General features: G+C 41.0%; 1 protein-coding gene across 1 annotated transcript; it reads left to right on the forward strand.

The window, feature by feature from the left end:
* Nucleotides 1–8,748: 8,748 nt before the first annotated feature.
* plp1b (proteolipid protein 1b) lies at nt 8,749–12,357 on the forward strand. Its single transcript, XM_085419564.1, has 7 exons — nt 8,749–8,788; nt 9,186–9,372; nt 9,480–9,636; nt 9,890–10,067; nt 10,338–10,411; nt 10,610–10,675; nt 11,707–12,357. Exons 1-7 carry the CDS (start codon nt 8,749–8,751, stop codon nt 11,776–11,778), a joined length of 774 nt encoding a protein of 257 aa, XP_085275690.1. The 3' UTR covers nt 11,779–12,357.
* The last annotated feature ends 183 nt before the right edge of the window (nt 12,358–12,540 follow it).

Below are 12,540 nucleotides of genomic sequence, written 5' to 3' on the forward strand. Positions count from 1 at the left end.
GACCTCTGTAACTGGCTTCTCTTCTTTGCTTGAGGCTAGCAGCTGGATGCTGCATCAGCTGACACTATTTCAGCACACCTAACTCTCCAGCTGAAGTGTTTTCTGATGAGTTGCAAAAAAGATGTCTCCAGTTCAGTTATAATTTGGATTTTAAAGTCCAGTATTGTTAAATAGTTTGAATGTGAGGCTGAATAAGTGGAATCTCGATTATTTCCAGTGAAGTAATTTAAAAGATGTGAGGTTAATTTAGGTTTAGATAAGGCTTGGGGTTAAAATTAGACTATCTATGTTGATTTGTTCTCTCTAAAGCATTACTAGGTCAGTAACTTATATATGCTATGTTGGTTATCTTTTCCGAGTGTAATAGATAATATAATGGGTTGGCCTAGCGTCTGGGTCTGAAAAGTGAAACCACCACAGATATCCCTTAAAACTACAATCTTTCTAATAACCAGTGGGGCCAATACTTGTGTCTGTGAAAACACTTCCAGCCCTATAGAGGTCTATGAGAAAACAGCCTTTAGCTTTGACATATGTAATAACTCCTACTGAGTTTTTGGGTTCACTCACTTGTTTTGACTCTAATTGAATAAAACATTATTTCCATTTTGCTCCGTTTTGCATTCCAAGTGTCTGTTCAATTTAATTCAGTGTTATTTATATAGCGCCAAATCACAAAAACTGTTGTCTCAATGTGCTTTATATTGTAAAGGTGCTACAATACTAAAGAGAAAATCACAAAAATCAGACAATCCAATTATGAGCAAACACTTAGTGTTGGTGGGAAGGAAAAACTCCCTCTCAACAGGAAGAAATCTCTGGCAGATCCAGCCTCAGGGAGGGGCAGCCATCTGCTGTGAACGGTTGGGGGTGTGAGGCGACAGGACAAGAGAAACACTGTGGAAAAGAGCCACACATTAATGACTAATTAAAGGAGAAAGGAGAGATTCTTAGAAAGAAGAGATCCTCGGAAAGAAAAATCTCTCCATACACCACAGTGGAGACGCAAACCATGCCATGGTGTCTAAGTCCATCTATGTCCAATCTATGAATCAGAATCAGATTGCCTTTTATTGTCATTGCAATATCTAATACAAGAAATTAAGGTGATAGATAGATATTTCTGCCAACAAAGACATTCACACAAAAAACAGTTTTTACACAGTGAACCAAACCCTTTCAGGAGAAGACAATAAATATTTATGAATATGAATGAGTCCAATTGCCTCACAATAATAATGTTTAATTTAGAACAATGTTTACACATAGAGAAAAACTCATGTTGGACATGTAGGGTCTAAGCAGGTCAAACAGCAAGTGACCTGGTGGAAGGTTTCTTTAGTGATCCTGAAGGCTCTTGAGAGGTATCTCTCTCTTGCAGTCTCTTCCATAGAGGGGATACAGCCAGTGATCTTTTGTACTTTCTTTGGATAGCCTTTTTAATGTCCTGCACTGCGGGAGGCCTGGTGAGATTGTTGGAAATAAAGGTCCCAAAAAATTTAAAAACATGGACCCTCTCAATAGAGTCTCCACTGATGACCGAGCGAGCCTCTGCTCTTCGTGATGTCTATGATTTATTTTGTTTTCTTTTGCAAGATTGTTTGCTGAACACCACATGACCAGTTGATGGACCTCAGCCCTGTAGAGAGAGTCATCTGCCGCTCATATGAGTCCCACTAGTGTGGTGACATTAGCAAATGTAATAATGGTTTTAATGGGATGGACTGAGGTGCAGTGTTTGGTAGGAGAGGAAAGACTAAACTCAGCCAGCTTCTTGATCAGGCTCTATGGCGTGATGCTGTTAATGTTGAGTTATAGTCAACATAGAGCATCCTCACATGTTTTGATTCATTTGATGATTCAAGGTGGAGTGGAGAGCTGTCGCAATGGCATCCTCTGTGGATTTGTTCACTTTGTAAGCATAGTGATGTGGGTCAAGAGTCAGTGGAAGACAGGCTTTGATGTGATTTGATACCAGCCCTTCAAAGCACTTCAGGATTGTAGATGTTAGGGCAACAGGTCTCCCTGTAGTCAGTGAGGGAGTCAGAAGCTTTCCTTGAGTCTGGATTGATGACAGATGACTTCAAGCAAGGTGGGATAATGATTTGTGCAAGGGTTAAAGATGTAGTGGTGAAAAATGCTGAGGTCTGGACTGGGACACGCCTTGAGCACTTTGTTGGGTACCTTGTCTGAGCTAGAAGCTTTTCTCAGCCTTCCTTGGGTTTACCAATCTAAACATGAGGTTCACATCACACTCCTGTACAGTGGTAGTAGGTGTAGATGGAGGGCCCAAACTGGGTCTTTTAACCTCAAAGCCAGCAAAGCAGCTTACCTCCTCTACCAGGGAAGTGTTCATGTTGTTGAGTTTGAGATTGCTGTCCTTGTGATTAGTGATGTGTGTCCTGCCAAGCCTGCCTGAGTTTATTGTCAGTAAAGTGGACCTCAATTTTCCTCTTACAGTCCTGTTTGGCCTGATTGATGCCACTTTTCAATCTTGTCTTCGAACGGACATGAGGGCTAGATCATTCAGTCCTCAAGGGAGACTGGACTTCCTTAGTTATCCAGGGTTTCTTGTCAGAAAAAACGCTGATGTGCTTAATAACACAGGTTGAGATGCAGCACAGTTTGTGTATATTTGAAAAATTTCCCATTTAGTGTGTGCAAAGCAGTCCTGTAGCTCAGTGATAGAGCCCTCTGGGGAGGTTTTGATGATCATTATGTGTGGCTTTGTTTTTTCCTGAGGGCTGCGTGCTAGGGGAAGGAGTAATCAAAGATGGTCTGACAGACCCAACTGTGGAAGGGTCACAGTGCTGTATGCATCCCTGATGTTTGAATACACCCATGTGGCTTTGTGTATAGATCCGCCTGGCAGCCCTGCTTCTGCCTTCCTCTCTTTATGGCACCTTCATTGCTTGGCAGACCCCAAAACAACCTATGGTGAGCCTGGAGGTCTTGTTATGTCCACTGGGATGTTGTGAACTCACCAGAGGTCCAACATGATAGCCACAGGACACTGTTTATAAACTCCTGACATCTATATAAGAGCATATCTTTACAGAGCATGAACAGCAATGCCAGAAATAACACAAAAGACACCACACTAGAGAGCCAAGAGCTATTGCACTTATACACAGAAGTTATCTTGAGTGTAACACATTGTGCACTGTATAAATGATCAGATCTACATCCATCATTTATATACAGATTATGATTGTATCTAGCGTTCGCTATCAAACACTATGGCAATGCAGCCAGTAGTCATCAGACACTGACTGATGAATTGGCACTTTTGTCCAGCATGTGGAGCGTTGAGAATACTAAAATTATCCAGATCTCATCTTTTCATCTTCTTTGCTTGGTAGGGGAGACCGGGGATAGTTGTAACGTGGGTCAGTTGTAACACTTCCAATTTCTCCAATCAGGGCTAAGTTTCAAATGATGTGACTCATCCTGTGCATGCCCAACTCAGTTCTGCTATCACATGTGAAAAATCAGCACATTTTGTCAAACACAGACAATTTAACATGAAAAAAAGTAATTTGTATGCCAAAAAGTACGTTTTTCTACTTTATTTCAATTTCTAATAACATTATCTGCTTTGCAGTTAAACTCATCAAACTTAAATTATGTTATTTGTATGTCTATGGGGATATATTCTGCGTAGGTCTTTAGTGCTAATGTTTTAGCCGTTGGCTGTAATGTTAGCTAGTTCGTGGCTATAGGAGTCTGGGTCAGTTGTAACAGCAACAGTCTGGGTCAGTTGTAACAATAATGCAGATGTTAAAACTTACCACACTATTACTTTAACTTATATTAAACAAGTTGGGGCAACGACATCAGCAGAGAGAGGTTCACTGGTCGCATTTGTATATGCAGTTAATGCCATTGGCAACACAATTCCTCCACTGTTTGTGTTCCCACACATACATTATGCAGACCTCTGTGTCAGAGATGGACCAGTAGGAAGTACTGGTAGTGGAAATAAATCAAGATGGGTGCAAGAAACAGATTTCCTCATCTTTCTGAAGCACTTTGCAAACCACACAAAGGTAAGCCATGATAAAAAGTAATGGAATTGCGATGCTGGTGAACAACTACATTTTTTCAGCTTCATTGTTATGTTCAAAATTGGTGCAAGAGTTGTAGGTTATAATGCCCACTGAGCCAATGAGGCCAAACTCAAGGAAGACCAACCAAAATTAATGAAATATTCAGTTGCAGAAAATTCCATAACTTGTCTTTTTTGGGGGGGGGTTGGAATATGTTCAAAAGCTAGATTTCTGCATTCTGTCACACACACACATAGCTACATAAATGGATGTAAGTGCATTCATGTGTTGAATAAACAAAGATTACATGTTAATGTTTTGTTAGTACCCTTATTTCATTGTGTTACATTTTACCCCAGGATATGTTACAACTAACCCAGACTATGGGGTTAATTGCAACATTTCACTCTTCGTGTTTGAGACCATACCATGCAATGGGTAATTGTGCTGCAGAGAAAATAGCTGCACTATTTAATAGCAGAGACATGTAAATACTTTGCATTACATTTTGAATCCACTACCTTAAAAGAGCTTCAATTTACAGACAGAAATGTCAAAAATGTTACAACTATCCCCGGTCTCCCCTACACACCTTTAGAAAAACCACCAACACATTCCTTACAGTCGTCATGTTTAATTAGGTGTTCCTGCTACTGCTGCTGTTTTAGGCTTCATCTTTTAATCATGTTAAAACACACTGGCTGGTTTCATATCCCAAATACCCAGCTGAAAGAGTCTGAGATCACTAAAGATAATCAAACAAACATGGAGGGAAGCTTAGTCCATCCTTACTTCAGCATCTGGGAAAATAAATAATTTAACCCTCGCCACAGGAGGCCTTTGGCACTGAAGTCACTCCCGACTGAGCCTGACTTGTTTTTCTCCTCCAAGTGCTTGTTTGTTTGTTTGTTTGAGAGCTGTTTGTTTGGTTTTTTCATAAGATAACACGACACACATTATGACAACGGTGATAAGAGATTATGTAAATACTTTTACAGGGCACTTCTCCACTCCCTCTATATAAACATGCATATTACCATGTTCAGTGTGTAAATACTGGCAAGTGTATCTATCCTAGGCAGTCAGTTATAAAAGTGTCATATCAATTACACTGTCTCATAGGCCTACATTGCATTATTTTAACATACCCTGCAGAGTAGGACCAATAATAATATAGCTACAATTTCCTATGTGATTATGCAAAATAGCCTTTATAACATTTGCACGTTAGCTGAACGCTTGGGCAGTAATATGTTTGCTTAAAATATCAGTTCATGCATTAACCAGAGGCTGTTACGCAGACTTATTAACTGCTACCGAATAATTTATCATATGATCTATGGTAACATCACCGGCCACCATCTGCATCAGCTTTATGGAATGCAGTTTATTAATAGTCTCTTTTCATGCCACCCAAGACAGCAAGCGTCTAAATCCAGTCCCCCTACCTAATCCCCGTCCTTTGATTGTCAACATTAAGCAAAGCTGACAGCCATTGTACACACTCATATGCAATACAGAGGTTAATTAATGCTTCTTGTCTGTCTCTCTTTCACATTCTCTCATATGTCTTCTTAGAGACTTCAAAGGCGTCACTTCCCTGCACTTTAAGTGTATCAGAGCCAGTGTCATGAATCCTTTCTAAACAAATCACTTGATCTGTAATTGCTTTGAGAAAGGTTGCAGAATGCAAAGTTAAACCAAACAATTTCAGCATCCAGAAGCCGATTATATTTGAAGGAACTGTCTGAGGAGGAGTGATTTTTTTATTTATTTTTTGGGTCGGGAACACAGCAGTCCCTCCAGCTTTTTACAGGATCCGGTGAGTTGGTAAAAATTGCACTGCATCTCTAGCAGTCCCAATAACTAATACAACTAGATAACTGTATAGGCAGCACGGTGGCATGGTGGTTAGCACTGTTGCTTCACAGCAAGAAGGTCCTGAGTTCAATTCTACCATCAGCAGGGTCTTTCTGTGTGAGGTTTGCGTGGGTTCTCCCCGGGTACTCCGGCTTCCTCCCACAGTCCAAAGACATGTACTTTGTGGGGATAGGTTAATTGGAAAATCTGAATTGCCCATAGGTGTGAATGTGAGTGCGAATGGTTGTCTGTCCCTGTGTGTTACCCTGCGACAGACTGGCGACCTGTCCAGGGTGTACCCCGCCTCTCGCCCTATGACAGCTGGGATAGGCTCCAGCACCCCCTAGATAAGCAGAAGCGAATGGATGGATAGATAACTGTATAATAATATAAAGTGCTGTTTCTCCAAAATAATTAAAGCATTCCCTTTTTAATTCCTGGTAATTAAATGTGATATAATAGTGTGATTATTTGTGTCTTTTGATGATGATATTTGATTACGTCTACTTGTGCACTGTGTGCTTTAAATGGCAAATGAAAGGAGGGTGAGGATTTTCACTCTCTCGTAAAAAAAAAAAGCATGGTGTTTTCTCCTGCTGCACACTGGCGCCTTTGTAGTGAACCCAGCTTTGACATCAACTGGGTCAAACATGAGGGAGGGAGGGAAGGAGGACAGCAGCTGGACCCAACCATCAATGTCACCCTTGTTACTCAACTTCGTCAATGTCAGTCACTGAGGTTTAGATTTATTTTCCTCTTCTGTCTGTGCGTGCTTCTTATCTTTAAGTGTTCTGCACAAATGGACTTATAAGCCACGAGACCTGTTACCTGTGGTGCTGATGTCTGACATGGGGTGTGTGCAATAAACAGATGACTTATCAAAAGCGTGTGTAAAGAGATAAAAACATGTAGAAAAAAAAATGTAGATCGCAGAATAGCTGAGTTGTTATTTTACTGAATGCTTAAAAGTGTAAAGTGTGCATGTAAAAGCTGGCATGTTTATTAAATTACCCACATATGTTATGATAGAATTAGGGAAAGAAAAGAAATGAAAATGCTGTAAAAGGAAGAAGATACCAAGATGAAAGTTCGTGTTAGAATATTTGGCCCACTCTCTGTTCCCCGTGGCTCCTTAAATAATGACTGGCAGCTGAAATGGGTCTTTGTGACTTTAAGATGTGACTCGGGGAGATGTGGTCTATCTATTGTTGATGAGACAAAAGCGCGAGTTAGATTCATATAGGGGTGGCGGCGAATAACTTCTCATATCCTCATATCACAGTCACAAAGCCACCCAGCAAAACTTCAATAACCTGACACTTCTTTCCGGACATGGGTGAGTGCACAGAATTTCTAATGGTTCTTATCATTTGTTATTGATGGGATTTATAAAAAAATTTTTTTTAAAAAGTCTATTTCAATAACCAGTACTAATGTTACCTTTGATGTCCTTTGATATCAAGTCTGAGGGAAGAATTGCTGCAAATTAATCCTCTGTTTTAATTCATCAAAAGCATTTCTAGACCCATTTTTTGATTTACCACTAATTCCCTTTTTGCCCCTTGATTCTAACACATGATGCAGGTTAACATATGATGGTGATTTCAAAAGACCAAAAAGAAAAACACGTGCACGCTGCCAGGATTATTTACCTTCTTGTCACCTGCTCTAATCTCTTTCAGCAGTAAACTAGAGTGGAATCAGAGTGGCATGACAGAGCTGGGCAGCAACTCTCATCATGCCAAGGCCATGCCAGGTCACTCATGTGAAAGAGGTCAAATACTCCCACATGTGTCACGGGCATATTTTGTCACACTTCCAAGAGAATTGTGGACGCAAACAACTTCTGCTAAACATGTTCTCACTTGCAAATAGCCTCTGAGTGAAATTCTGCATGTTTGTTTGGGGTTTTTTTGAAGCAGCTTTGGAGATTTCAGTAATTACCTGACATCTGCTGCAAATGCACTGATGCACTTTGCACTGAAATTCAAACTGAGGCTTTTGTGGCGTTTATTATTCTATCAATACAACTACTGCTGCAGCCGGGCACAGATTAAGCGTGGGCGTCCGTAGGCGCTATCATTTTTGGGACTAACAGTCTTCCTGCTGTTACTATTTATATTTTAGTAACAGTTTGTTTAACTCACAGTTTCTCTTCCTTCCAACTAAAAACCAAAAGATCTTGCAAAAGATGAATGCAGAAATAGACATGTTTGGGGATGTTTGGGCCTAACTAATTTTGAGTTGGGCTTGCTATTGTTGTTGTAGTGAAGATATTCAAATTGCCCCTCTCCTTCATAATGCTTCCACCCACTCTTTAAACACTTGAACCCGGCCCCCACCGACATTGACACTCGGTGCCATGGTACCAGTCTCAGCCAGCTGTGGAGGGAGGAGGCCCTGAGTAGTGACATTGGCAGTGGTGGAGAGACGGTCCCGGTGACCCCTCCGCCATTACGTTATATGTGTGTATTGTGGCACCATGGTCTTTGTTTGACATCACTGGCCTTTGTTCCTTCCCAATCATGGCAGATACAATGGATATTGTATCTGCTGCCACAAAGAGATGCTCTTTCTTTGGGCCCCCTGAAGCCAGCGTTTCACCACCATCCCTCAATCGCCTGGTGACGCCTGTGACCACTGGACAAAGAGGGCTGGACCAGATTTAGTAAGAGCAGAGCTGTGAGGTGTTGGCACAAGCATTTGAGCTTTCACATACTGGATGAAGTCAGCGCTGAGAGGCTTATTTTACAGTAGCAATACCTTGTAGAGAGCTCTGTACAACACTTGTTGGCACTGGAACCTTTCTTATAGCGGAGTACAGCATCAGAAGCAGCAAATGTTTCCGGTCAGGCAGCCTTGGCTTTGCAAAGCCTTAGGTGCTTTCCTCTATCCCATTTCTGGCAATGCATTTATTAACACTTTGGATGTTTGCTACCTGCTTCAACAGCTCAGCTTGCTCTGGAAGAAGTGCGTGAGATTGCTATAAAGTCCGTGTTGGCTGCTTTTGTTTGGACGCTTTATTGGGAGACGCTGCTTGAACTCTTGTTTGTCACTGCTGTCTAATTTATCTTCTTTTTTTTTCTTGGTCTTTTTCTTTTGCTTTCTTGCCTGTTGTTGGGGTTTTGGTGTATGCTCATGGATTTTCAGACAAAGCGAGGCCTTTTTCATAGCTCCCCCACTGGGTGAAAGAGTCCCCCACTGTGGCATAGATGTGCTGTGTGGTTATATGTGCGGTGTGTGCCGCCTGTGTGCTGATATATTATGCCCCCTCAGGTTGCTATGATTGCTGTATCCGGTGCATTGGGGCAGTGCCCTACCCATCCCTGGTGGCCACCTTGCTGTGCTATGCTGGCATGGCATTATTTTGTGGCTGCGGGCACGAAGCGCTGACCCAAACCGAAGTCCTCGTTGAGACTTACTTTGCCCGCAACATTCAGGACTATGTGGTCATGGCCTCTTTGTGAGTGATTTTTCAATAACTTCTATCAGTTGTGGCTTCTTTTTTCTAAGTCTCTGGCATTGCTTTGTTTTAACTAATTGACTGACTTCTCTCTGTGACTGTTCCAGTATCAAATACTTCCAGTACGTGATCTATGGTCTGGCTTCATTTTTCTTCCTCTATGGTATCCTGCTACTGGCTGAGGGCTTCTACACAACAAGTGCTGTCAAACAGACCTTCGGCGAATTCAGGAGTACCCAGTGCGGCCGCTGCCTCAGCCTGACGGTGAGCACATGGGTGGAGGAGGAGGGAGCGAGGAAATGAAGAGGGAGGGGAAATGTGAGGTGTCAACATTGTTGAGATGCTGAATTCTGGCTTGTTTTGAGTCTAATAAATATGCTCTTTGTTTCTGCAATTTCCACATGAATTATGGTTCATTACAGATTTAATGACACCACATTTATCACGCGGAAAGTATCTATTAGCATCTGTGTTGCGATTCTGTGACCTTGTGTGCTGCACTTTTTTGCTACAACAGTTCATCATAGTGACGTACATCTTGGCCTTCATCTGGCTGGCGGTGTTTGCCTTCAGTGCTATCCCAGTCTTCTTCTTGTTCAATATGGAGCAGACCTGCCACACCGTCAACATCCTGTCTGAATCAACCCCCAGCATTAATCAGCATGGCTGGATCTGCATGGACGCCAGGCAGTATGGTGCGTTGCTCGTGTAACTACTGACCACATGGTCCCCCTGATGGGAATGTTAATGCGCCCTTGAAAGCAATTAATCACCGTGTAGTGGCTGCTAGACTGATGGCTATATTAGTCAGGAAATAATGAAGAGAACTACACCTTTATGGTCATTTCTTCACTATAGTTTCCCCGACATGCTTCAGGCAAGCCAGAGCATACACGGATCATCAAATCTCATCATAATTCAGCCATAGTATGAGGTTTCTCACTTATGTTATGTCTCCATTTAAGGTCTGCTTCCTTGGAATGCAATGCCAGGCAAGTCTTGTGGGACAACCTTAGCAGCAATCTGCAAAACTAGTGAAGTGAGTAGAGTCTTTATACAGTTCGATATAGCATTTTGGCATCATCACATTAAAATCACTGATCAAAATCGACATAAAATCTGTTTTGAATTATTAGCAGGACAACGTGCATATGAGAGAGCTCACAGTAACACACACGAGTTTGATTAAACACCCTGCATGTGTTTCAAGCTAACCTTTTTTTATTATGTCTTCCAGTTCTATGTCACATATGACTTGTACATAGCTGCATTTGCCGGTGCTGGGATCACTCTGTTAGCACTGGTGAGCTATTTTTGCATTATTTCTAGGACATTTAAGCTAACTCCATTTAAACAGCTGAATCAAATTTAAATTTTGAAATGAAACCACTCTGCGGTGTTGGTGTTTTTCCTACGTCATCATAATAGTGCTTGTCAAGGATTAATATTGCCAGTGACCAACAATATTTTCTGAGAGTTCAGTTAGCACAGGTCAAGAAGTTAGCTATTGCTTTAAAAACTATCATTACCAAACCAATGCAAGTAACCTAAATCTGGCTGGCAGCAAGCCTATCTTGATAATATATATATTTTATTGCATTCATTAATAAAGAAAACCCTTGAAATGCTTACCATTTATTCCACAAGAGGGTCATATTTGAACACGGGCATCTTTTTATTGTTTTCCCCCCTAAATTGCAATGCTGTGACATCACAACAGCATGATTGGCCAGTTTTAGTGTTCATCCTGGACATACATTAATATGATATATATGTTTTATCGTATTATCTACATTTATCATATTATATAATGTTATGATGAAGCAGGAAAAACACCATCACTGGTACATCCGATAAACGTTTTTTCTCAATCTAGGCACTTGAAAATGAGTTTCCAGAAACAGAGCTGCTTTTACTGTTTAAAGTATCATTTTGAATGGTGTTGTGAGTGGAACCGCTTCTGATTAACACTGTACACAGCAAAGTATGTGAATTATTTGGAGGAACGGCGACACATTGTCAATGTCAGTTTTCAATGCTATGATCTTCACGCAAAAAAATTCCAGTCACCTTGTTTGTATTGAGCAGAAATAAATGAATTTTCAACGTGTGGATTTCTCTAAACCAAAACTCTGTTCGTGACTACACACAGTCAGAGATGACTATTAAAGTTTGCTTTCTATCTTGGATGATTAAAGCATTATACTGATCACTTCTCCTCTTGGAGACAAATGAATATTCATTGTCTGCTTGCAAAAAAAATGCTTACAGTACTCGTTTATGTGTAGAAGCTGATTATTTTTTTCATTTCATTAATTCTTCCACTCACTCTAGTTCCTGTATCTGGTTGCCACCACCTACAACTACGCAGTTCTGCGGTTCCTGGGCAGAAAAGGCATTCGCTAAGTGCAGCGCCTCAGTTTTCTCTGTTAACCCCATTGTCCGACTATGAGATGGACAGTCAGCCTACATTCATCCTCTGGGAAACGGCAACCTCCAAACCTGGATTGCCTGCTATTCTTTAAACCTTTCCAATAACAGAAATAGTTTCTCATCACTATTATGTATGAACAACAGACAGAGAGATGAAGATAATTTACCTCCAGCAATGAGCTCTGGCCTGTGCATCAGATCCTCCTTTCAAGATGATTCTCTTAGCTTTGTTGTTCATTTTCCCATTGCTGGTTGTATCTCTCACTTTATCCTTTGTGTGAGGCTTTGTTGGTGATCATTGTGATTTATGATGTTTCATGAATAATTAAGAGCAATGACAGCTTGCCTCGCAAGTCATAACTGCATGCACAGTATTCAGTGGTTACTGACACCCAAATTGGCTCTCAGTATGATTTTGTGGCTTCTCTATTATCAGCCTTCAAAACTGCATGAACTAAAACGAGTGAGGCTGAACGAACCAAATTTTCCCGTTGAGCTTTCACTTACAATAAACGTGCTTTTTAGTCATACTTATACAGTCTCTTTTTTTTCTCTTTCGTTTAAATGCTACCATGGTAGGTGGGATAAAAAGGTGTTCAGCCCAATATAAGCTGTTTTAGGTTGCAGAGGGGTTGATGCTTCAGTAACTTGTCTCCAGGTGTTTAGCGTGTAGCCCTGCTACTTAGACTTGTGTGTGCTTATTTGAAATTAAGGCTCATTAAAACATTTAAATCT

The sequence above is a fragment of the Rhamphochromis longiceps genome, linkage group LG10, assembly GCF_057381845.1.
Source record: "Rhamphochromis longiceps isolate RC_006_pf linkage group LG10, R_longiceps_female_GT1.1, whole genome shotgun sequence".
Classification (NCBI taxonomy): Eukaryota; Metazoa; Chordata; class Actinopteri; order Cichliformes; family Cichlidae; genus Rhamphochromis; species Rhamphochromis longiceps.